General features: G+C 46.9%; 2 protein-coding genes across 5 annotated transcripts in view; one reads left to right on the top strand and one right to left on the bottom strand.

The window, feature by feature from the left end:
• LOC144501264 (rap1 GTPase-activating protein 2-like) overlaps positions 1–3,353 on the bottom strand; it is a 361,906-nt gene extending 358,553 nt beyond the window's left edge. For all 4 annotated transcript variants that reach the window (XM_078224781.1, XM_078224802.1, XM_078224785.1 and 1 more), the window contains exon 1: positions 3,229–3,353. In XM_078224781.1, coding sequence (XP_078080907.1) covers positions 3,229–3,272 — 44 coding nt within the window. In that variant the 5' untranslated portion in view covers positions 3,273–3,353. The remainder of the gene's footprint in view (positions 1–3,228) is intronic.
• exo5 (exonuclease 5) overlaps positions 1–27,219 on the top strand; it is a 449,516-nt gene that overhangs the window by 396,321 nt on the left and 25,976 nt on the right. The gene's annotated exons all lie outside the window — the stretch shown is intronic.

Raw genomic sequence — 27,219 nt, 5'->3', positions numbered from 1 at the left:
TATATTTTTATTGTCTGCATTTGAAGAGTTCCTTCCAAAGAAACATACCGTGGTGGGATTCAAAGCTGGGCCCCCAGAGTGTTACCTGGGTCTCTGGATTACTAGTCCAGCAATAACATCACTACGCCGCCGCCTCCCCCACAGTGACAGTGAAGCACTTCAGGGCATGCTGAAGTTATGAATGACACTGTACGAATGCAAATTTCCTGTTCTCAGCCCGTTACCACTAGCAGCCACGTGCATGGTTGGCGGTGGTGATGGAAAGTGATTGCCGAGAGAAGCCTGCCATCAATTTGTTTCCCCCTCTGCCCCTCCAGTATACTGAGGTGGACTCGCTCCAATTCACTGCGACAGATCACAATGACAATAGGGCAATTCTGGGCAGTCCAATCTTTGTCGTCTCTCACTTTGCTTTCCCTATATCTATAATTGGCAATGCATCTTTATCATCAGTTGTGCATCTGCGTCACATTTATAAACCTGATATGTACGCAAAATAAAATTTCATCAGAATAACAAGAGACCATTCATTGGCTGGAAACATTGTCGCAGGTATAAAGTTTGCACTGAACTATCTATCCCTTTACAGAATGCAGCAGTGCCATCTGTAGGGGGTGGAACAGTAGCCACAATTTCGAATCATAGAATCATACAGTGCAGAAGTGGCCCTTCGGTACTTTGAGTCTGCACCAACACGAGAAACACCTGGCCTGCCCACCTAATCCCATTTACCAGCACTTGGCCCATAGCCCTGAATGCTACGATGTGTCAAGTGCTCAGCCAGGTACTTCTTAAAGGATGTGAGGCAACTCGCCTCTACCATCCTCCCAGACAGCGCATTCCAGACCGTCACCACCCTCTGGGTAAAAAAGCGTTTCCTCACATTCCCCCTAAACCTCCTGCCCCTCATCTTGAAACTATGTCCCCTCGTGACTGACCGTTCAACTAAGGGCAACAGCTGCTCCCAGGCAGCATCCATGTGAATCTCCTCTGCACGCCCTCCAGTGCAATCATACCCTTCCGATAATCCATCTCTGCCTTAAAAAATATTCAATGATCCCGCCTTCAGAGACAGTATACTCTTTAGCCATATAAATAAAGGGGCTGGGTTTCATCATGCTCCCGACAGAGTAAGATAAAAATCCCAATCCTCTGTTCACGCCCATTTATTATCAATTGTTAATGTAGCAATAGGTGTCAAACTGCTCAAGGTAATAAGTATGCGCTTTCAGATCTATAGAAAAAGACAGGCATTTATATAGCACCCTTCATGAACTCAGGATATGTCAAAGTGTTTTGCAGCCAATGAGGTACTTCTGTTGAAGTGTAGTCACTGTTATGTAGGAAAGGCAGCAGCCAAGGTGGAATAATCTGCTTTTAATTATGTTGGTTGAGGGGTAAATACTGGCAGGACACTGAGGTTATCTCCCCTGCTCTTCTAAACAGGGCCATGAGATCGTTTACATTCACCGAAGAGGTCACACGGGGCCACAGTTTAATGTTCCAGCCAACACACATCACCTATGACAGTGCAGCACTCGCTCTGTATCCCCCAATTCTCTTTTCCTTCCAAGTTTTTATTTATTAGGGTCACAGGTAGGCTTACATTAACACTGCAATGAAGTTATTGTGAAAATCCCCTAGTCGCCACACTGTTCGGATACACTGAGGGAGAATCTAGCATGGCCAATGCATCTAACCAGCACGCCTTTCGGACTGTGAGAGGAAACTGGAGCACCCGGAGGAAACCCACGCAGACACAGGGAGAATGTGCAAACTCCGCACAGACAGTGACCCAAGTCGGGAATCGAACCCAGGTCCCTGGCACTGTGAGGCAGCAGTGCTAACCACTGTGCTACCATGTCACCCGGCAGTGACTTGTGGTTGAGTGCCATTCAATGGATGCCACCAACCCTCGAATACTTTGTTAAAGTAGATGGAAGTCGAGATAAATGACACAGGATTGCAAAGTGGGAGAAGGCAAGAAAGTTCCCAACGGTTGTTTGACTGCAGGGGCATCACCAACACGCCCGCTTGTCTCCACAACACCAGCATTTGCCAACACACGCCACTGGACAGCAATCAGGGACAGAGGCCTAACAACTCATATTTATATTACTTAATTAAAATTGCCAATCTGCGTCACAGGGTCATTATCTAGCAAAATACAATGTTGGACTGCGCAAGCAGATATTATGTCAAGTGACCAAAAGCATGGTGAAGAAGCTAGGTTTTAGAGAGTGCCTTGTACTCGTTTGTACGTACTCCCCGTTTCTGCACGTGTTTCCTTCGGGTGCTCCGGTTTCCTCCCATAGTCCAAGGATGTGCAGGTTAGGTGGATTGGCCATGGTAAGTTGCCCCTTAGTGTCCAAAGATGTGCAGGTTAGGTGGATTGGCCATTCTCAATTGTCCCTTAGTGTTCAAAGATGTGTAGGTTAGGTGAATTAGCAATGGTAAGTTGCCCTTTACTGTCCAAAGATGTGCAGGTTAGGTGGATTGGCTATGCTAAATTGCCCCTCAGTGTCCAAAAATGTGTAGGTTAGGTGGATTAGCAATGGTAAGTTGCCCTTTACTGTCCAAAGATGTGCAGGTTAGGTGGATTGGCTATGCTAAATTGCCCCTCAGTGTCCAAAGATGTGTAGGTTAGGTGGATTAGCCATGGTACATGCGTGATATTATGGGGAGATGGAGGGGGGTTTGGGCTTGGGTGGGATGCTCTTTGCAGAGTCGGTGCAGACTCGATGGCCCGAATGGCCTCCACTGTAGAAATTCTATATTCCTGCATGTTCTCAGAAGGGACTGGAATAGATTGCAGAAACAAAGAGGGAGAAGTGAGATTTATTTTAGCCCAGAGATACTGAGGGCCAACTATAGTTCAGTAGAGTAGCCCTGACCAGAATCTACCTTCAATGGCTTATTCAGCAAGTGCTGCATTTATTTACGAACTCGCTTGTCTATGATGCTGTGATCCACACGTGTAATCACAACCCCAGCTAAAGCAGCGAGATCGTTTTATCCCTGTTACTCTAGAAATGATTATCTCCCAATGGCTGGAATTGCTGCGACACATACACACACTGTTTGAGTCACAGTTTGAGTCTTCTCTGGTGGCAGAGTAACTAGAACAGCTGGAAGAAAATAGTGACAAAGGGATACGGAAAGAAAAGAAAGACAACAGCTCACAAAACAGGTAATATATATATAATGTTTTGAAATGAAAACACTTACCATCCGAACCCCCCAAAGGAAACACTTCGCTTTCTGCGGAACATTGTTGCTGGAGGCTAGCTCTGTGCTAGTGTCTGAGAGTCACTGAAACTGCTACCTTTAAACCAGCCCAAGCCAGTGGTCTCTCTGGCGATTTGTACACAAGCTTCCAATTACTCGAAGCAGTCAACCAGGAAACCTAATGTGCACCACTTCCTGGATCTTGCTGTATGAAACGCTCTATCATCAAATGCAACTGTGTCAAAAAAAATTGATACACAAGGGCATTCTTGCTTATATATTTTGTTTTTTTCCTCTCTCTTGGGGAGGCGGGGCAAGCTCCATCTAGATCTCAAAACTAAAGAAATACCCGTCAATTCCTCTTTTCTCACTCAACCACACACAGAAAGAAGACACATTTCCTTTTTAGCAAAGCTTAGAGAAAGCTACTTTTCTCCGATATATTTTTTGGAGTTTGAAATGTGTGCTTTGTTCCAAGAAAAGGATGCAGTGTGGGGGGGTTTAAATCTTTGTGCCTTGGATATTTTGCTCATCTTTGTCTTACCAGAAGCAGAGGACACAAGGGGATTGCTAGTTTAACGCGGCGGAGTGAGCATCATGCATGAGTTAAACATCTCGGTGCCTCACTTAACGTTAAATCTGAATTCTGAAACACCCCAGAACAAATCCTCACCACGCAAGAGTTGATGCCCTGAAAGGGTTAATTACATTGCCCCGGTTTGCAGCCCCCCCCCCCCCAAATTGTCAATTTGTCCTTTCCCACGAGTAGGTGGGGAGGGGGTTAAATTTCAGTCGGGGGTCCGGATTTGCTGTGGCAAATCCGGACTCTACACTTCCCACAGTGCAGAAAGAGGCCATTCGTCCCATCCAGTCTGCACCAACTCTCCCATACATCTTTGGACACAAAGGGACAATGGCTAATCCACCTAACCTACACATCTTTGGACAGTAAGGGGCAATTTAGCATGGCCAATCCACCTAACCTTTACATCTTTGGATACTAAGGGGCAATTTAGCATGGCCAATCCACCTAACCTGCACATCTTTGGACAATAAGGGGCAATTTAGCATGGCCAATCCATCTAATCTGCACATCTTTGGACAATAAGGAACAATTTAGCATGGCAAATCCACCTAACCCACACATCTTTGGACACTAAGGGACAATTTAAAAGTTTCAAAGTTTTTTTAAAGTAAAGTTTATTTATTAGCCACAAGTAAGACTTATATTAACATTGCAATCAAGTTTGTGTGAAATTCCCCTAGTTGCCACAGTCTGGCGCCTGTTCGGGTCAATGCACCTAATAGAATTTAGCATGGCCAATCCATCTAACCTGCATATCTTTAGACTGCAGGAGGAAACTGGAGCACCTAGAGGAAACCCACGCTGACACGGGGAGAACATGCAAACTCCACACAGACAGTGACCCAAGCCCGGAATTGAACCGGGGTCCCAGACGCTGTGAGGCAACATACGCTTTCACAGGCGCCTGGAGTTACAGACAGTGATGGTTGAAGCTTGCACCTTATTTCAATCACATGGCTGACCAGGAGTCTCTCCCGCTCTTAACAATGGGAACAGGTCACTGTCTAAAACCTCTCAGCCACAGTAAATACCGGGGCTGGGAAATGTTTTATTCATTATATATCAGAACAACCAGAAAGTGTTTAGAACGAGGAACTTTGCCATGTGGAGTTGTTTCAGAGAATAGCACTTAAGGAGGAGTTGATAAACACGTGAGGGAGAAAGGAACAGAATTGATAAAATGAAATGAGATTGGGTGGGAGATGATACCTTCGGGGCTGTGTAACATTGAATACATGCAGAGAACATTCTATGTATCATAATTGTACTGGAGCACCTCAGGGTCCAACATAATCTATGAATATCATTGCACTCTCTGTGACAGCTGTTCTGAAATGTTTTGTAATGTTCTTCCAGATATTTCATGAACAAAGTATATTAATCTGCCATTATTGGAAGGATTGTGCAGGTTGTTACTCCACCTTTTTGGCCACATCTTCCTTGGCCATTAAGTCCTGGAGTGGGAATTGAACCCAGAACTTTTAGCTCAAAGGCACAGACACTACTTAACTCACCACCAGACCCCCAAAATAATTAAATGAATCAGACATGACACTTCAACTAATCTGTGAGCTGCCTTCTTGAACTGCTGCAGTCCATGTTGTGTAGGCACACCCACAGTGCTGTTAGGAAGGGGGCTTTGGGAATTTGACCCAGTGATAGTGGAGGAATGGCGATTTAGTTCCAAGTCAGGATGGTGAGTGATTTAGAGTCATAGAGGTTTACAGCATGGAAACAGGCCCTTCGGCCCAACCTGTCCATGCCACCCTTTTTTAAAAAAACCCCTAAGCTAATCCCAATTGCCCGCATTTGGCCCATATCCCTCTATACCCATCGTACCCATGTAACTATCTAAATGCTTTTTAAAAGACAAAATTGTACCCGCCTCTACTACTACCTCTGGCAGCTTGTTCCAGACACTCAGCACCCTTTGTGTGAAAAGATTGCCCTTCTGGACACTTTTGTATCTCTCCCCTCTCACCTTAAACCTATGCCCTCTAGTTTTAGACTCCCCCTACCTTCGGGAAAAGATATTGACTATCTAGCTGATCTATGCCCCTCATTATTTTATAGACCTCTATAAGATCACCCCTCAGCCTCCTACGCTCCAGAGAAAAAAGTCCCAGTCTATCCAGCCTCTCCTTATAACTCAATCCATCAAGCCCCGGTAGCATCCTAGTAAACATTTTCTGCACTCTTTCTGGTTTAATAATATTCTTTCTATAATAGGGTGACCAGAATTGCACACAATATTCCAAGTGTGGCCTTACCAATGTCTTGTACAACTTCAACAAGACATTCCAACTCCTGTATTCTGACCGATGAAACCAAGCATGCCGAATGCCTTCTTCACCACTCTGTCCACCTGTGACTCCGCTTTCAAGGAGCTATGAACATGTACCCCTGGATCTCTTTGTTCTATAACTCTCCCCAACACCCTACCATTAACTGAGTAAGTCCTGCCCTGGTTCAATCTACCAAAATGCATCACCTCGCATTTGTCTAAATTAAACTCCATCTGCCATTCGTCAGCCCACTGGTCCAATTGATCAAGATCCCGTTGCAATTGGAGATAACTTTCTTCACTGTCCACTATGCCACCAATCTTAGTGTCATCCGCAAACTTACTAACTATGCCTCCTATATTCTCATCCAAATCATGAATATAAAGAACAAATAACAGTGGACCCAGCACTGATCCCTGAGGCACACTGCTGGTCACAGGCCTCCAGTTTGAAAAGCAACTCTCCACAACCACCCTTTGGCTTCTGTCAAGAAGCCAATTTTGTATCCATTTAGATACTTCACCCTGAATCCCGTGAGATTTAACCTTATGCAACTATCATGCGGTACCTTGTCAAAGGCATTGCTAAAGTCCACGTAGACAACATCAACTGCACTGCCCTCATCTACCTTCTTGGTTACCCCTTCAAAAAACTCAATCAAATTTGTGAGACATGATTTTCCACTCACAAAGCCATGCTAACTGTCCCTAATCACTCCTTGTGTCTCTAAATGCCTGTAGATCCTGTCTCTCAAAATACCTTCCAACAATTTACCCACCACAGATGTGAGGCTCACTGGCCTGTAGTTTCCAGGCTTTTCCCTGCAGCCCTTTTTAAACAAAGGCACAACATTTGCCACTCTCCAATCCTCAGGCACCTCACCCGTGACTATCGATGATTCAAATATCTCGGCTAGGGACGGGCAATTTCCTCCCTAGCCTCCCACACTGTCCTGGGATACACCTCATCAGGTCCTGGGGATTTATCTATCTTGATGCGCTTTAAGACTTCCAGCACCTCCTTCTCTGTAATATGTACACTCCTCAAGACATCACTATTTATTTCCCCAAGTTCCCTAACATCCATGCTTTTCTCAACAGTAAATACTGATGAGAAATATTCATTTAGGATCTCACTCATCTCTTGTGGATCCGCACATAGATGACCTTGCTGATCCTTAAGAGGCCCTACTCTCTCCCTTGTTACTCTTTATCCCTTTATGTATTTGTAGAAGCTCTTTGGATTCTCCTTTGCCTTATCTGCCAAAACAATCTCGAGCCCCCTTTTTGCCCTCTCTTGGAGGAGAACTTCCAGGTGGTGTTCCTATTGTGATATTCCTATGTATCAGTTGCCCTTGTCCCTCTAGGTTTGGAAAGAGCTGTCAAAGGAACCTTGATGAGTTGTTGCAGTGCCTCTTGTAGGTGGTACACACTGCTGCCACTGTGCATCAGTGGTGGAGTGATTCAATGTTGAAAGTGGTGCCAATCAAGTGGGCTGTGACAGGAGGCTAAGACCTAGCTCTATACTTCTATAAAAATATAAAATCTATAAAATAAAATAAAACTGGACAATTTTTAAAAATGACTGAAACCAAGATTGACACTAAGTACGTCTGGCATTTGAAAAACAGCTATCGTCTCGCCATCCCTGAAGATGCTCCAACAGCCCTGTACTTGCAGAGATTAAATTCCAAAGGGATCGTACAAAGGCCATTTACATTCTAAGGCAAGAATCAGCCAATGGAGAATACTTTTTTTTTAGGTTTATTCATTAGTGTCACAAGTAGGCTTACAGTAACACTGCAATGAGGTTACTGTGAAAATCCCCTAGACGCCATGCTCCGGCACCTGTTTGGGTAATGGCCAATGCACCTAACCAGCATGTCTTTCGGACTGTGGGCGGAAACCAGTGCACCCGGAGGAAACTCACGCGGACACGGGGAGAACGTGCAGACTCCACACAGACAGTGACCCAAGCCGGGAATTGAACTCTGTGAGGCACTGTGAGGCAGTAGTGCTAACCACTGTGCCACCGTGCTGCCCTGCACCTGTTTGATAAGGCAAAGGAGCCTGAAATCTCCTTTGAAATGATTAACGATTGAAACATGAATCATCTCAAGAATTTGGGCAAAGGAATATACATCCTTTGTCCAAAACAAAGTGAGAAGTGGGAGTCAGATCACACAACCCCTCCCTTTTTCCCTCCTCACTATACCCAGCTGGGGAACCAGAGTCCTATCTTGTGGAACTGCATAGACAGATTGCCACTTTCTTATAGCAGATAGCAGCAGAAACGGGTTCTGTCCATGTTTTTGGACAGTAGGTAGTCTCACAACACCAGGTTAAAGACTACTAGAGATTACTTACTGTGCCTACCCCAGTCCAAACTTGGCAACTCCACATCATTTTTTTGGATACCTGGCTCCCCCACCTACACTGTGACAGTAGTTCTTACTATGTCTGTGCCCTGTACCTCTTTGTTTCCTTGATCCCTCTTTTATTGTGCGAGTGTACCGGATATTACATAGTGACAATCCCTCCCCATGTATTGAGTATGTGTACAATAAACCAACCTTCTGATTTTACCCTGTCTCTATTTTGCTGTGGGGTTATTAATAGGGGTTTGGGTCACTCCAAAACTGAGAGTTTGGGGAAAATGCACCCGCACTTATAGAAGAGGGAATCAAAAAACATCTTTCTGTTTACGAGGGGGTAGTGAGAGGAGAAATCAGGATTGTTTTAAATGAAATCCACCCCCTCTCTCCATAACATGGGGCGGCACGGTAGCACAGTGGTTAGCACTGCTGCCTCACAGCGCCAGGGACCCGGGTTCGATTCCCAGCTTGGGTCACTGTCTGTGTGGAGTTTGCACATTCTCCCTGTGTCTGCGTGGGTTTCCTCCGGCTGTTCCGGTTTCCTCCCACAGTCTGAAAAGCGTGCTGGTTAGGTACAGTGACCCCAACAGGCGCCGGAATGTGGTGACTAGGGGAATGTCACAGTAATTTCATTGCAGTGTTAATGTAAGCCTCACATGTACTAATAAATAAACTTTAACAGCTGCTTTGTGTTGGATGGTGTCAAGCTTCTTGAATATTGTTGGAGCTGCACCCATCCAGGCAAGTGGGGAATATTCCAATCACACTAGGAATACTGCGGCGAATAACTCACCTCCTAACTACCCAAAGCCTGTCCACCATCTACAAGGCACAAGTCAGGAGTGTAATGGAATACTCCCCATTTCCCTGGATGGGTGCAGCTCCAACAACACTGTAGAAGCTTGACACCATCCAGGGAAATGGGGAGTATTCTATCACACTCCTGACTTGTGCCTTGTAGATGGTGGACAGGCTTTGGGGAGTCGGGAGGTGAGTGAAAGCAGCTGCTTGATTGGCACCACATCCACAAACATCCACTCCCTCCACCACCGATGCTCAGTAGCAGCAGTGTGTACTATCTACAAGATGCACTGAAGCAATTCGCCAAAGATCCTTAGACAGCACCTTCCAAACCCACGACCATTTCCATCGAGAAGGACAAGGGCAGCAGATACATGGGAACACCACCACCTGCAAGTTCCCCTCCAATTCACTCACTATCCTGACTTGGAAATATATCGCTGTTCCTTCACAGTCGCTGGGTCAAAATCCTGGAATTCCCTCCCTAATGGCATTGTGGGTCAACCCACAGCACGTGGACTGCAGCGATTCAAGAAGGCAGCTCACCATCACCTTCTCAAGGGCAACTAGGGATGGACAATAAATGCTGGCCAGCCAGCGACGCCCATGTCCCACGAATGAATAAAAAAACTCTCCTGACTTGTGCCTTGTAAATGGTCGACTGGAGAGTCCACTTGCCACAGAATTCCCAGACTCTGACCTGCGGTTGGGGACGTGGTGGCGTAGTGGTATTGTCACTGGACTGGTCATCCAGAGACCCAGGGTAATGCTCTGGGGACCCGGGTTCAAATCCCACCGTGGCAGATGGTGAAATTTGAATTCAGTAAAAATCTGGAATTAAAAGTCTAACAATGACTGTGAAATCAGTGTTGATTGACGTAAAAAAAAACCCCATCTGGTTCACTAATGCCCTTTAGGGAAGGAAATCTGCCACTCTTACCTGGCCTGGCCTACATGTGACGCCAGGCACAAAGCAAGGTGGTTGACTCTTCAATTAGGGACGGGCAATAAATGCTGGCCCAGCCAGCAATATCACATCCCCTGAATGAATAAAACACTGGGGTAGCACGGTGGCACAGTGGTTAGCACTGCTGCCTCACAGCGCCAGGGACCCAGGTTCGATTCCTGGCTTGGGTCATGTCTGTGTGGAGTTTGCACGTTCTCCCCGTGTCTGCATGGGTTTCCTCCAGGTGTTTCGGTTTCCTCCCACAGTCTAAAAGACGCGCTGGTTAGGTGTATTGACCCGAACAGGCGCCAGAGTGTGGCGACTAGGGGAATTTCACAGTGACTTCATTGCAGTGTTAATGTAAGTCTTACTTGTGACTAATAAATAAACTTTAACAAAAATAGCCACAGTAATTATATGGCTGGTCCACTTCAGTTTCTGGTCAATGGCAAGCTTTAGGATGGTGAGGGGAGTGGAATCAGCTAATGCAGTGGTTCCCAAACTTTTTTCACTGGGCCGCACTTTCGGAATAAAAATTTGCTCGGGCCACACCGAATTTTTTATTGATAAGAAATACATTCGAAAACAAAAACAAACAACTCCTAGCAGTGCTTGATTCATAACATAGAACACAACTACTTTATAATATGATCATGGGACACCCAGAAAGTATAAAACAATGCTTGTTTAAACCATGTTTAAATGTTTCTTTGATTGTCCTTGAATCTTCCCGCCACACTTGCCATCCTCTCTCCCCGCACCAGTGTGGCGCGCCGCACCCTTAGGGAACCACTGAGCTAATGCCATTAAATGTCAACAGGAGGTGGTTATATTTTGTCTCTTGCTGGAGTCGGCCATTGCCTGGCACTTACGTGGCAAGAATATTTCTTGCATTGGACAGGAAAGACCAAAAAGTATTCCTAGGTGATATCTATTTTAAAAGAATGAAGAAGGTTGAAGAAATTGAGAAAGGGTAGGAGTTCCAGCTGAAAATGGGATAACTATGCAACAGAATAAACCTGAATTGATTCTCCTGGCCCTGCAGCTCAGATAAGCATCTAATGCACACAAAATGTATATTGAATACTTGGAATTTTAGCTATACCCCATATTTTTTTCATAGGATGTTAGCATCACCGGTAAGGCCAGCATTTGTTACCCATCCTAAAAGTCCCTTGAACTGAGTGGCAAGGCCATTTTGCAGGACAGTTAAGAGTCAACCGCATCACTGTGAATGTGAAGTCACATGTAGGCCAGGTCACATCAGGACAGCTGGGTTCCTTCCCTAAAGGTAAAACAGATAGGTTTTCGCAACAATTGATATTACTAAGATGAACTTTCAATTCCAGATTTTTTTTAAATTTGAGTTTGAATTTTACCAGCTGCCATGACGGGATTTGAACCTATGTTCTCAGAGGATTAGCTTGGGTTGCTGGATAACAAGCCCAATGGCATTAACACTACATCACCTTTAGTCTCTGGGTAGGCAATATTCTAGTGGCATCATTGCTAGACTATTAATCCAATGTTCTGGGGATCCGGGTTCGAATCTCGCCACAGCAGATGGTGGAATTTGAATTCAATAAAAAATATCTGAAATTAAGAATCTACTGATGACCATGAAACCATTGTCGTAAAAACCCATCTGGTTCACTGATGTCCTTTAGGGAAGGAAATCTGCCATCCTTACCTGGCTTGGCCTACATGTGACTCCAGAGCCACGGCAATGTGGTTGACTCTCAACTGCCCTCCAAGGAACAAATACTGGGTGTCCTTGATAGGTATGTCCCTGTCAGGCAGGGAGGAAATAGCCGAGTGAGGGAACCATCATTCACGAAAGAGGTGGAATGTCTTGTGAAAAGGAAGGGGGAAGCTTATGTAGGGATGAGGAAACAAGGTTCAGATGGCTCGATTGAGGGTTACAAGTTAGCAAGGAACGAGCTGAAAAAGGGGCTTAGGAGAGCTAGGAGGGGACATGAGAAGTCCTTGGCGGGTCGGATCAAGGAAAACCCCAAGGCTTTTTACTCTTATGTGAGGAATAAAAGAATGACCAGGGTGAGGTTAGGGCCGGTCAAGGACAGTAGCGGGAACTTGTGTATGGAGTCAGTAGAGATAGGCGAGGTGATGAATGAATACCTTCAGTGTTCACCAAGGAGAGGGGCCATGTTTTTGAGGAAGAGAAGGTGTTACAGGCGAATAGGCTGGAGGAAATAGATGTTCGGAGGGAGGATGTCCTGGCAGTTTTGAATAAACTGAAGGTCGATAAGTCCCCTGGGCCTGATGAAATATACCCTAGGATTCTTTGGGAGGCAAGGGATGAGATTGCAGAGCCTTTGGCGTTGATCTTTGGGTCCTCACTGTCCACAGGGATGGTGCCAGAGGACTGGAGAATGGCGAATGTTGTTCCTCTGTTTAAGAAAGGGAATAGAAATGACCCTGGTAATTATAGACCGGTTAGTCTTACTTCGGTGGTTGGTAAATTGATGGAAAAGGTCCTTAGGGATGGGATTTTACGACCATTTAGAAAGATGTGGATTAATCTGGGATAGTCAGCACGGATTCGTGAAGGGCAAGTCGTGCCTCACAAATTTGATTGAATTTTTTGAGGAGGTAACTAAGTGTGTTGATGAAGGTAGGGCAGTTGAAGTCATATACATGGATTTTAGTAAGGCGTTTGATAAGGTCCCCCATGGTCGGCTTATGATGAAAGTGAGGAGGTGTGGGATAGAGGGAAAGTTGGCCGATTGGATAGGTAACTGGCTGTCTGATTGAAGACAGAGGGTGGTGGTGGATGGAAAATTTTCGGAGTGGAGGCAGGTTGCTAGCGGAGTGCCACAGGGGTCAGTGCTTGGTCCTCTGCTCTTTGTGATTTTTATTAATGACTTAGAGGAGGGGGCTGAAGGGTGGATCAGTAAATTTGCTGATGACACCAAGATTGGTGGAGTAGTGGATGAGGTGGAGGGCTGTTGTAGGCTGCAAAGAGACATAGATAGGATGCAAAGCTGGGTTGAAAAATGGCAAATGGAGTTTAACCCTGATAAATGTGAGGTGATTCATTTTGGTAGGACTAATTTAAATGTGGATTACAGGGTCAAAGGTAGGGTTCTGAAGACCGTGGAGGAACAGAGAGATCTTGGGGTCCATATCCACAGATCTCTAAAGGTTGCCACTCAAGTGGATAGAGCTGTGAAGAAGGCCTATAGTGTGTGTTAGCTTTTATTAACAGGGGGTTGGAGTTTAAGAGCTGTGGGGTTATGCTGCAACTGTACAGGACCTTGGTGAGACCACATTTGGAATATTGTGTGCAGTTCTGGTCACCTCACTATAAGTAGGATGTGGAAGCGCTGGAAAGAGTGCAGAGGAGATTTACCAGGATGCTGCCTGGTTTGGAGGGTAGGTCTTGTGAGGAAAGGTTGAGGGAGCTAGGGCTGTTCTCTCTGGAGCGGAGGAGGCTGAGGGGAGACTTAATAGAGGTTTATAAAATGATGAAGGGGATAGAAAGAGTGAACGTTCAAAGACTATTTCCTCGGGTGGATGGAGCTATTACAAGGGGGCATAACTATAGGGTTCATGGTGGGAGATACTGGAAGGATATCAGAGGTAGGTTCTTTACGCAGAGAGTGGTTGGGGTGTGGAATGGACTGCCTGCAGTGATAGTGGAGTCAGACACTTTAGGAACATTTAAGCGGTTATTGGATAGGCACATGGAGCACACCAGGATGATAGGGAGTGGGATAGCTTGAGCTTGGTTTCAGATAAAGCTCGGCACAACATCGTGGGCCGAAGGGCCTGTTCTGTGCTGTACTGTTCTATGTTCTATGTAAGGGCAGCTAGGGATGGGCAATAAACACTGGCCAGCCAGCAATGCTCATGTCCCATGAATGAATAAAAAAACTCTCGCTGGCCATGTGAAGATTTTCAACCTGATTCACACCTTTGTTTTTATGTGTTCATTACTGAGGTTTGTCATTATGGAGTTAAGCAGTGCCACACACAAGAGTATAAATCTACCCTGTTACATTCCTTGACTCAAACCCAAAGTTTTCAAGGTAGAAAAAGGCAGGAAAGGGGGGAAGGGGGCATTGTTCCTGCTTTAACCACTGTTTAACCTGCACTCACACACAAGCTTGTCTACTTAGACAATATATAAATAGAAAATGTATGGTGCTACACCCTTTCCAGTCACTCTCACTCCCCCAGGGTCTGCTACATTATGCACAGATTGTTCTAATGTGTCCTGCTTGCAAAGCGTGGAGACCGTTCAGAGTACAATTACACTGAGCGTCTAATGTGTTGAGAGCCCAGAATTTGTGATAACCAGTGTTGATGATATCAGCGGGTCGGACTTTATGAGAGTCCAGATTTTGATTACATTGTTCCGGTAGCTGAAACATTTTTTTCCCACTAGGACTGGTTCCAATTCTTACTAAGACAGCAGCTGTTGCGATCCAAGCTGCAAAGGAAGTCACGCTGAAAGGGAGCTGCTTTTCATTGGAGAGACCTCAGTCCCCCAGTGTATGAGAGGATCGCCAACTCTCCAGGGATGCTCTGGAGTCACCAGGAACAACAACCTAGAATCATACAATCCTTAGAATGTAGAAGGAGACCATTCAGCCCATCGAGCCTGTACCGACACCCAGGTCCTAACTCCGTAAACCCACATACTTACCCTGACCCTAAGGGTCAATTCAGCATGGCCAATCCACCTAACCCGCGATTCTTTGGACAGTGGGAGGAAACCGAAGGAAACCCACGCAGACATGGGGAGAATGTGCAAATTCCACACAGGCAGTCACCCAAGGCCAGAATTGAACCCGGGTCCCTGGCGCTGTGAGGCAGCAGTGCTACCCATTGTGCCACCGTGCTACCTCGTAATCTGCTTGGACACTTCTGTGAGCAAACCCAAGTGAGGAAGCGTATCAAAGCATTCCAAAAAAAAGTGTTTTCTCCCCCCTTTACTTAATAAAGAAATCTTTATCTTTTTAATAGGCAATCTTCCCTATCTCAAGGAGGAAAAAGCTGGTAAAGTGAGCTTAGAGATTCCCATTAAGCAAAGGAACAGGTTTGAGTAAATCCTGCTGTTTTACCATTCCATATGCCGACCTTTCCACTAAAGCGAGGAAAGGCAGTGATTTCAGCCATTCGTTAAAAAAATCACAATTAGTGAACACCAATGAAACCTTTCACAGTGACAGCAACAAGTTTATAGACTTAACGTTGCTTTGAAGTTAGATTTTACGATGCTTTGTGGCTTCCTTCAGCTCTGTAATCATTCCATGATTCTATGTACAATCTCAATCCCTTAATTCAAAGTTGCTTTTTTTTCAAATTATCTGCGAATACTCTTTCGCAAACTTTCTAACTTTGCTGTGTTAGTTACATTAACACAATTTTTAATGCGAAAGATGGTTGAATTATCAGCAGTAGACAGGAGCTTGGCTTTTCCAATGGGGAGATAGTGGCGCAGTGGTATTGGCACTGCGCTAGCAATCCAGAGACCCAGAATAATGCTCTGGGGACCTGGTTTCGAATCCCACCACGGCAGATGGCGGAGTTTGAATTCAATAAAAACACTGGAATCGAAAGTCTAATGATGACCACGACGCCATTATTGATTGTCACAAAAACCATCTGGCTCACTAATGTCCTTTAGGAAAGGAAATCTGTTATCGTTGTCTGGGTCTGACCTACGTGTGACCCCTCCCTCTGTGTCCCTGTATCAAACCGCTACAGAGTCAATAAAAAGAAATGAAACCAGGCGGACCACCTGGCATTGACCCAGACACTGGAAATGGTGGCTGCAAACTCAGCCCTGTTGGCCTTGCAAAGTCCTACCCAGTAGAGGTGGCAGCACGGTGGTATACAGTCATGAGAGAGTTGCCCTTCAGTCCTCAGCATCTGGACCCCTTGAAGTCTCAAGGCATCAGGTCAAATATAGGCAAGAAAACCTCCTACTGCTTACCACGTACTGCACCCCACCCCCTCAGCTGATGAATCAGTACAGCTCTGGGTGGGGGCCTTAAATCACCAAGAGTGGCTCAATAGCACCACCACAGACTGCGATAGCTGAATTCTAAAGGACATATCTGTTAGACTGGGACTGTGGCAGGTGGTGAGGGAACCAACGAGAGGGAAAAACATATTTGTTCACATCCTTACCAACACCTGCTCTACAGGCAGCCTCCTTCTGTATAGTTAAGAAAGCCACCAATGCCTCTACTTTCTCAGAAGACTAAGGAAATTTGGCATGTCAGCTACGACTCTCACCAACTTTTACAGATGCACCATAGAAAGCATTCTTTCTGGTTGCATGGCTCCTACTCTGCCCAAGACCGCAAGAAACTACAAAAGATCGTGAATGTAGCCCAATCCATCACACAAACCAGTCTCCCATCCATTGACTCTGCCTACACTTCTCGTTGCCTGGGTAAATCAGCCAGTATAATTAAGGACCTCACACACCCCGGATATTCTCTCTTCCACCTTCTTCCTTCGGGAAAAAGATACAAAAATCTGAGGTCACCTACCAACCGACTCAAGAACAGCTTCTTCCCTGCTGCCGTCAGACTTTTGAATGGACCTACCTTGCATTAAGCTCATCTTTCTCTACACCCCAGATATGACTGTAACATTACATTCTGCACTCTCTCCTTTCCTTCTCGATGAACGGTATGTTTTGTCTGTATAGCGCACAAGAAACAATATTTTTCACTGTATGTTAATACATGTGATAATAATAAATCAAATCAAATCACTGTAGGGATCCAATGATTCTATCTACTGCCCTTGATCTTCTTAGATGGCAGTGGTTGTGGGTTTGGAAGATGCTGCCTAAGGAACTTTGGTGAGATCCATGACAGTATCAGGGGCGTCACGGTGACACAGTGGTTAGCACTGCTACCTCACAGCTCCAGGGACCCGAGTTCAATTCCGGCCTTGGGTGGAGTTTGCACGTTCTGCCCGTGTCTGTGTGGGTTTCCTCTGGGTGCTCCGGTTTCCTCCCACAGTTCCAAGATGTGCAGGCTAGGTGGATTAGCCATGATAATTGTGTGGGATTACGGGAATAGGACGGGGGAGAGGGCCTGGGTAAGATGCTCTGTCAGAGAGTCAGTGAAAACTCGATGGGCCGATTGGCCTCTTCTGCACTGTGGGGATTCTATGAGTATCGGTAGGAGTGACCATCGCATGGTCCTTGCAGAGACCATGTCCTGTCTTCACATCGAGAACACCCTCCACCTAAATGGGATAGATTTTGAACTCTAGCAACTCAAAACTGGGCAACCATGAGGTACTGTGGGCCATCAGCAGCAGTGGAAGTGTACTCAACCACAATCTGTAACATCATGGCCCGGCATAACCCCCACTCTACCATAACCACCAAGCCAGGGATCAGCCCTGGTTCAATGAAGAGTACAGGAGCACATGCCAGGAGCAACATCAGGCATACCTAAGCTTGCCAAACAACATAAGCAGCAAGTAATAGACAGAGCTAAATGATTCTACAACCAAGGATCAGATCTAAGCTCTGCAGTCCTGCCACATCCAGTCGTGCAAGTTAGTGGACAATTAAACAACTCACTGGAGAAGGAGGCTCCACAAACATCTCCATCATCAGTGATGGAAGAGCCCAGAATATCAATGCAAAGGTAAAGCTGAAACAATCTTCAGCCAGAGGCGTTGGATAGCTGATCCATCTCAGCCTCCTCGGGAGATGCCAGTCTCCAGCCACCTTGATTTGCTCCCCGTGCTATCAAGAAATGGCTGAAGGCACTAGATACCGCAAAGACTATGGGCCCTGACAATATTCCAGCAATAGTAATGAAGGCCTGTGCTCCAAACATGCCGTGCCCTTAGCCAAGCAGTTTCAGTACAATGATAACACTGGTATCTACCCAGCAACGTGGAAAGTTGCCCAGATATGTCCTGCACACAATAAACAGGACAAATCAGACCTGGCCAATTACCGCCCCCTCAGTCTAATCTCGACCATCAGTAAAGTGATGGAAGAGGTCATCAAGTGCATTATCAAGTGGCACATTTTGAGCAATACCTGGCTCACAGATGCTCAGGTTGGGTTCAGCCAGGGTCACTCAGCTCCTGACCTCATTACAGCCTTGGTTCAAACATGGACAAAAGAGCTAAATTCCAGAGGTGAGGTGAGAGTGACTGCCCATCCCTAATTGCCCTTGAGAAGGTGATGGTGAGCTGCCTTCTTGAACCACAGCAGTCCCTGAGGTGTAGGTACACCCACAGTGCTGTTAGGGAGGAAGTTCCAGGATTTGGACCCAATGACAGTGAAGAAACGGTGATATATTTCCAAGTCAGGACGGTGAGTGGCTTAGAGGGGAACTTGAGGGTGGTGGTGTTCCCAGGTATCTGGGGCAGCACGGTGGCACAGTGGGTTAGCATGGTTGCCTCACAACACCAGGGACCCAGGTTCGATTCTCGGCTTGGGTCACTGTCTGTGTGTGGAGTCTGCACGTTCTCCCCGTGTCTGCGTGGGTTTCCTCCGGGTGCTCGGGTTTCCACCCACATTCCAAAGATGTGTAAGTTAGGTTGATTGGCCATTCTAAATTGCCCCTTAGTGTCAGGGCAGGGTAAATATATTGGATTACAGGGATAGAGTCAGGGTGGGATTGCGGTCGGTGTAGACTCGATGGGCTGAATGACCTCCATCTACACTGTAGGGATTCTATGATTCAATGATTCTATCTACTGCCCATGATCTTCTAGATGGCAGTGGTTGTGGGTTTGGAAGGTGGCACCTAAGGAACCTTGGTGAGGTCCTGTAGTGGATCTTGCAGATGGCACAGACTATTGCCACTGTTCATTGCTGGTGGAGAGAGTGAATGTTTGTGGAAGAGGCAGCAATCAAATGGGCTGCTTTGTCCTGGATGGTGTTGAGCTTCTTGAGTGTTGTTGGAGCTGCACTCATCCAGGCAAGTGGGGAGTATTCCATCCCACTCCTGACTTTATAGATAGCCGATGGGCTTTAGGGAGTCTGGAGGTGAGTAACTCTCTGCAGGATTCCTAGCCTTTCACCTGCTCTGGTAGCTACAATATTTATATGGCTGATGATTTATATTGCCGATCATTGAGATGATTAATAAGGTGGCTGCTTATCTGGGCAGAATGGGAGAGTATCTCTCCTTTGCGGAGTTGACGAGTCGAACTTTCTAGCCCTCATATGTCAACTGCAAGATTTTTGTTAAAACTGCCAGTGCGAACTGTTCACATGCATCACTGGCCCAACTTTCCGACAGGATGAGATTATGCCGCAAGTTTCAGCATCAACGCACATCTCTTCCTGTGATTATGACATAAAAGCCACTAAAGTCTGAAGAAGAACTTCACAGCACCCTTCATGTCCGATGTGCGCCTGACAGTCTTAAAAAAAAATCACTCAGAAAACAAACCCAATGGTAAGAATCCTTCCAGACAGCAGGAATCCCTCTCCATGGAAGGACCTTGGCACTAGGGATTTCATAGAATAATAGATGTACAGTGCAGAAGGATTTGGCCCATCAAGTCTATACCAACCACAATCCCACCCAGGCCCTATTCCCATAACCCCACACTTTTACCCTGTTAATTCCCCTGACACTAGGGACAATTTAGCATGGCCAATCAACCCAACCCGCACATCATTGGACTGTGGGAGGAAACCCACGCAGACACGGGGAGAAAGTGCAAACTCTGCACAGACAGTCACCCAAGGCCGGAATTGAACCTGGGTCCCTGGCGCTGTGAGGCAGCTGTGCCACCGTGCCGCCCATAAAATACATATTTCATTTTTTTCAGTCATTTGTGGGCGTCGATGGCTGGGCCAGCATTTATTGTCCATCCCTAGTTGCTTTTGGAGGGAAGTTGAGAGTCAACCACATTGCAGTGGCCCTGGAGTCACATGGAGACCAGACCAGGTAAGGACGGCAGATTTCCTTCCCTAAAGGACATTAGTGAACCAGATGGGTTTTTCCAACAATTGACAATGGTTTCATGGTCATCAGTAGATTCTTAATTCCAGAGTTTTTAAAAAATTGAATTCAAATTCCACCAACTGTTGTGGCGGGATAACCCGGGTCCCCAGAACATTAGCTAAGTTTCTGGGTTAATAGTCTAGCGATAATACCACTCGGCCATCGCCTCCCATTTAATGGAGAGCTTCACGCCAGTACAGGATTGTGGTTGGGTCAGGCCTTGGTGAGTTGCTGCCACAGCGTGTCAGTGGTGGGAGTGAATATTTAGGGTGGTGGATGGGGAGCCAATCAAGCGGGGCTGCTTTGTCTTGGATGGTGTCCAGATTCTTGAGTGTTGTTGGAGCTGCACTCATCCAGACAAGTATTCCATCACACTCCTGACTTGTGCCTTGTAGATGGTGAACAGGCTTTAGGGAGTCACTCTCTGCAGGATTCTCAGCCTCTGACCTGCGCTTGTAGCACAATATTTATATGACTGGCCCAGTTCAGTTTCTGGTTAAAGGCAACCCCCAGGACGTTGGTAGTGGGGGGGGGGGGAATTCACCGATGGGGAGATGGTAAGAATCTCTCTTGTTGGAGATGGTCATTGCATGGCACTCGTGTTACTTGCCAACTATCAACTCAAGCTTGAATGTTGTCCAGGTCTTGCTGCTTTTGGACATGGACTGCTTCAGTACCTGAGGAGTGGTGAATACTGCTGAACATTGTCCAATCATCAGCGAACATCCCCACTTCTGACCCATATGATGGAGGAAAGGTCACTGATGAAGCAGCTTAAGATGTTTGGGGCTGCACACATTTTTTGACTCCAGCAAGTAACCAGTCTGTGAAGAAGGTAGAATCATAGAATCCCTACGGTGCAGAAGGAGGCCATTTGGCCCATCGAGCCTGTACCAACAACAATCCCACCCAGACCCTATCCCCATAACCCCATGTATTTACCCTGCTAGCCCCCCTGACACTAAGGGGTAATTAAGCATGGCCAATCCACCCAACCCGCACATCTTTGGAGTGTGGGAGGAAACCGGAGCACCCGGAGGAAACCCACCCAGACATCTCATCACCGGCCAAGAAAAAGGAATTTTAAGGAAAACGCAATCCAGGAATATTTCTCGCAAAGTCCAGCTGGAATACTGTGACAGCTGTTAATTTCTTAAATTCAACCTTGCCCCAATGCACAGCATCCCCTTGTCAAACTCATCATTGAAAGCAGTTCGAATGGGTCAAGTACAATGCGACCAAACTGACTTTCGACAGCCTGCTATAAGGTTCACACTTTGTGTATCCAGAGGCAATGCTGTCATGTGGTCATTGTTGCTTCTACAAATATAATGTTGTAAAGTCTGTATCAGGTACATACAAAGCGATCAAAATAACACTGCAATATTTGCTGGAACGCTGTTTACCATCAAACACTCGAATGTGGCATGTCCTATTTGGTGACCTCAGTATTTTAACCTTCTGAGATCCATATCTTCCTCCTTATCCAGCCGTTCTGTCCGGAGTTTGCGAGCGTCCGGGTAGAATTTGGCTATCATCATCTTCATTTTCCAGATAAAAAACAAGATCAAAAGTGACCAATTTCTCTGGCTATGCCCTACACCTCACAGTACCCAAAGTGAGGTGCAGTACACCAATTCATGAGTATTTGGGCAGAGTGGGCACAGCGGGTGGCAGCAGTTCAAATAAGCGACCGAAATGAAGCCCACGGCTCAATTTCCTACCTACTGAGACTTTGGCTGGAACTTTCCGGCTGATCAGGCCGGCGGGATCTTCCAGTCCCACAGATGGAACACCCCCCGCCGCGGGTTACTCGGTGGCGTGGCATACATTTAATGGGAAATCCCGTTGACAACGGCGGGACCAGAAGATCCCACCGCTGGCCAATGGTGGGCTGGTGGCACAGTGGTTAGCACTGCTGCCTCACAGCGCCAGGACGCCGGGTTCGATTCCCAGCTTGGGTCACTGTCTGTGTGGAGTCTGCACATTCTCCCCGTGTCTGCGTGGGTTTCCTCCGGGTGCTCCGGTTTCCTCCCACAGTCTGAAAGATGTGCGGGTTAGGTGGATTGGCCATGCTAAATTGCCCCTACGTGTCGGGGGACTAGCTAGGGTAAATGTATGGAGTTATGGGGATAGGATATGGGTGGGACTGTGGACGGTGCAGACTCAATGGGCCAAATGGCCTCCTTCTGCACTGTAGAATTCTTTGATTCTATGACTCTGCCACCACGAAGCATGGGATGGGATGCACAGAAAATCCTGCCCAGGCCACCGTGAAAGAATCTCTTTCTGAAGGAGAGCAGGGGAGTTCTCCCCAGTCTCCCATTATCCCCCAACCAACAACATTGAAACAGACTACCTGAGTGTGGATCTTGTTCACGCTTGCGGGAGCTTGCTGTGCCTTATTTTGTTGTCGCATTTCCTTGCAACAGGCTGGGGTTTTCTGGCTGTGTCAGATGTGGTGAGCCATTCCATTGACTTTGGCTGTCCTGGAAGATCCCACTGGCAGGGGGTGGGGGTGGGGGTGGGGGGCTGCAGAAGATTTTGGACTATGTGTCCGACCCACCTCTTTAGCCATGGGAGAGGTTGAGACATTCTGAAGCGAAAGCGGTTGTTGAAATGTGAGTTATTTATTTATTTTTAACCGCCTAGTAGGCATTGATAGAAAATGCTGGAAAATCTCAGCAGGTCTGACAGCATCTGTGGAGAGGGAATAGAGCCAACGTTTCAAGTCAGGGCTGTCCTCACTCGAAACATTGGGCGGAATTTTACCGGTATGTCCGCCCAAGGTGCGTACAATCCTGTCTGAGGCCAATGGAGAATGTCTTTCCCCAAGCCTCGCCCACCCCCTGAATCGGGGTGGGTGTGTCGGTAAAATTCACTCTCCACAGACGCTGTCAGACCTGCTGAGATTTTCCAGCATTTTCTGCTCTTGTTTCAGAATCCAGCATCCGCAGTATTTTGCATTCAGCTAAAGTTGAGACCTTCCTAAAGCCTGGGTCATTGTTCCTACAGTAAGTTTCGAGCATGCAATTTCCTCACCCAGAATAAAAATAAGTCCTAAAAACTGGGAAATAAGAGTAAATTTTTTAAAGTTTATTTATTAGTATCACAAGTAGGCTGACATTAACACTGCAATGGAGTTACCGTGAAAATCCCCGAGTCGCCACACTCTGGCGTCTGTTCAGATACACTGATGTGGAAATGCGGCGTTGGACTGGGGTGGGCACAGTAAGAAGTCTCCCAACACCAGGTTAAAGTCCAACAGGTTTATTTGCTATCACGAGCTTTCGGAGCGCTGCCCCTTCATCAGGTGATTGGGTACACTGAGGGAGAATACAACTGACCAGCACGTCTTTTGGACTATGGGAGGAAACTGAAGGAAACCCACGCAGACACGGGGAGAACGTGCAGACTCCACACAGACAGTGACCCAAGCCGGGAATCGAACCCAGGTCCCTGGCGTTGTGAGGCAGCAGTGCTGACCACTGTGCCGCTGTGCTGGTCCAAACTGGTTTTGTCTGTCTTAAAATGGAACGCGAGTATAAACTGGGAAATAAGAGCACTGGTCCAAACTGTCTTTTTCTGTTGGCCAATGCCTCTATGCATGAAGAGGCCCACTCCTTGTCATGTAGTGCAGAATGTCTTAGATTCAGTTCCCAATCTGTGCAGACTTCGCTTTGTCAGCAGTTTGCACAATGCAACTGATCAAAACATTTCTGTATCAGCCAGGGTTGAAACAGCTGATCACCACCCAGTCACTAAAAGATCATCTGAATGAAGTATTACAGAGCTTCAAGCAGCTGAAAGCTCTCAGAATGAGGACACCAGGAGGATGAGATTTTCCAGTACTGCACCACTTCCTTATTCGAGCTTCTGAAATGATCCCAGACCTACTTCCGTAACCTTATGCAGAATTTTCTGGCCCTCTCACGGCAGGGGTGGGGCCGTTAAGTCTGGAGAGCCATTTGTTCAAGAGTCCATTGGCTGCGGCGGGGCTGGAAAATTCCGCTGGTGGAGGAGGCAGTAAATTTCCGCCTCTTGCCCCTCAGAGCAAGTAAGCTTCGGCCGGGATTTTCCCGCTCTTTCCACTGGCAGGATCTTCTGGTTCCACCAAAGGCGACTCCCGCTCATGGCGGGTTCCCCGACGACGGGACAGGGGAGCCACACAAAATGGCGTAGACTTTGGCGGGACTGGAAGATTTTGCCAGTGGCCAAGGGCAAGCTGCCTCCGTCATGGAAAAACATGGTGTGGGGGCTGGCAGTGGATGGGGGGGTTGGGGTGGGGGCGGGGCGGGGGGGGGGGGGGGGGGGGCGCGGAACCCAGCTCATCATCACCTTAAGCACGTCAATAGGCATTAGGGTTTTTCTAGAAACCATTCTGGGCTGAAACTAAGGCCTGAAATTCCACAGGCCTGCTTCACTAGGCTGAGGTACGGGCCCTGCTGAGGTTGCTGACTCGTAAGAGAATCAGGAGAAGCAACCCTGAGCTTTTAAGCCACAAAGCCTCAAAACAAGCTCCATCCTGACTGCGGGTAAGTTCATTAAAGGCCAGTCAGTGATGAAACCTGAGATCCTCCTGATACGACTCAGTCCCACAGCAAACCATCTACATTGCCAGGGGAGGCAATTATGATCGCTCGACTATTAATCCAGAAACTCAGCTGATATTCTGGTGACTTGGGTTCAAATCCCGCCACGGCTGATGGTGGAATTTGAATTCAATTTTTTTTAAAATCTGGAATTAAGAATTTACTGATGACCACGAAACCATAGTCGATTGTTGGAAAAACCCATCTGGTTCGCTAATGTCCTTTAGGGAAGGAAATTTGCCGTCCTTACCTGGTCTGGCCTACATGTGACTCCAGAGCCACAGCAATGTGGCTGACTCTCAACTGCCCTCCAAGGGCAACTGGGGTTGGGCAATAAATGCTGGCCCCCCCAGCCAGCGACACCCATGTCCCACGAACAAATAAAAAAAACTCCATGATGGAGAGGGCTATGCGTCGGACAAGCAGAAAAGTGGAATCAAGGCCAAATTAAATCTTATTGAATGGGGGAACAGGCTCGATGGGCTGAATGGCCTACCCCTTCTCCTATCTCTCATGATCTCATGAGCGACTGCAGAAATATTTTTGAATGTGATTGTGCCAATGATGGAACTTGTTAACTGTCTCCACTCGTGTGGCTTTTTCATGTGACATTATGACACTTGTGACACATTCTAAAGACACTTGGCTCTGAGCTGCTTATTACAATCTTAGATTGCTTAGCCACTCGTTCATTCACTTTGCAGCTTATGGGCTCGAGACAGGCTGCTATATTTGCCTACTTGAGAAAGTGACTGTACGCCAGAAGAGAAGCTGTTTGGAATGTGCTGATGGGCTGACTGGGCGACGCATAATCATTTATTCCTTCTTTACAGGGCGGCACGGTGGCGCAGTGGTTAGCACTGCTGCCTCACAGCGCCAGGGTCCCGGGTTCAATTCCGGCCTTGTGTCACTCACTGTCTGTGTGGAGTTTGCAGGTTCTCCCCGGTGTCTGCGTGGGTATCCTCCGGGTGCTCCGATTTCCTCCTACAGTCCAAAGATGTGCGGTGGATTGGCCATGATAAGTTGACCCTAGTTTCGGGGGGATTAGCAGGGTAAATATGTGTGGGGTTAGGGGGATAGGGTGGGATGGTTGTCGGTGCAGGCTCGATGGGCCGAATGGCCTCCTTCTGTACTGTAGGGTTAACGCTGAGATGAGAAATGAAGTTAACATGTTTAGTGGGCCCCTTCACTACTGAGCTCGGCAAACCTGCTCATTCTAATGGATGGGAAATTGAGGGGGTGGGGTGCATTAACATTGTTCGACAGGGAAAAGGTTCTGGCCAAAGGACTAAGCTTGTGACTCTCCCTGGAGCATTTCCATGTTGTTCGCTCAGGCATTAAATTAGTTTCAAATGAAAAGTGGGTAGAACAACAACCGTACTTCATGATTGAAAGATAACTCCTTTTTCTGGTTTCCTTGGCTGCGGGGGAAGGTTGTTTTTTTTTTGTGTGTGTGTCTCTATTTATCTTCTCTCAACTGTGTGACAATCAGACCATCTGATTGATAGACTCTGGAGAGAGTTTCCAATGAAGGAGTGGCAGCCAAGAAAAAAAGAAAAGCCTTTCGGGACAATTTGGGTTCTCTTTGCTCAAAACAATAAATGCTTTTCCAGGGCGTGGTGGAAATTCGGAGATCGAACACCCTGGTGTGAAACAGTGGCTGTCACAGGAAACCCCGACATACCTCATGTATGATAAGCACACGAAACATGAAATGTCACAGAAATGCGCATCACCTATCCCACGACCCATTATCCCACGATTATAATTCTGTGTTTGACAAGGGCGGCAGGGTGGCACGGTGGTTGGCACTGCTGCCTCACAGTGCAAGGGACCCGGGTTCAATTCCGGCCTTGGGTCACTGTCTGTATGGAGTTTGCACATTCTCCCCGTGTCTGCATGGGTTTCCTCCGGGTGCTCCGGTTTCCTCCCACACACCAAAGGTGTGCACTTTAGGTGGATGGGCCATGTTAAATTGCCCCTTAGTGTCAGGGGGATGAGCAGGGTGGGGTTACGGGACTAGGGCTTGGGTGAAGTTGTGGTCGGTGCAGGCTCGATGGGCTGAATGGCCTCCTTCTGCACTGTAGGGGATTCTATGACTGTGGCAAGTGTTGTACCCTAATGTGAGAAAGATCAGAGTTGTTCTTTTTCATTCTGCAGCCCAAAATATATCTTGCACGTGGATGTTGGGTGTGGCCACACAGTCCACCACAGATACATGATTTGAATTGGGGTCCAGAACCTTGTTTCTGGTTATTTACTTGCAGTTGTACACAGGGTTTAACTGCTAAAACCACAACACCTTGTGAAATAGTGCAACATCAGGTCAACTGCAAGCACACCCAATTTCAAAGCACAGGCGATGAGATAAAGATATGTGAAGTGTCTAATGATACTATATGTACCGACGGTAAATCGCTCAAAATTTGC

This window comes from Mustelus asterias, chromosome 12 (genome assembly GCF_964213995.1).
Source record: "Mustelus asterias chromosome 12, sMusAst1.hap1.1, whole genome shotgun sequence".
In the NCBI taxonomy this organism is placed as follows: Eukaryota; Metazoa; Chordata; class Chondrichthyes; order Carcharhiniformes; family Triakidae; genus Mustelus; species Mustelus asterias.
This window is presented reverse-complemented; position numbering and strand designations above follow the sequence as displayed.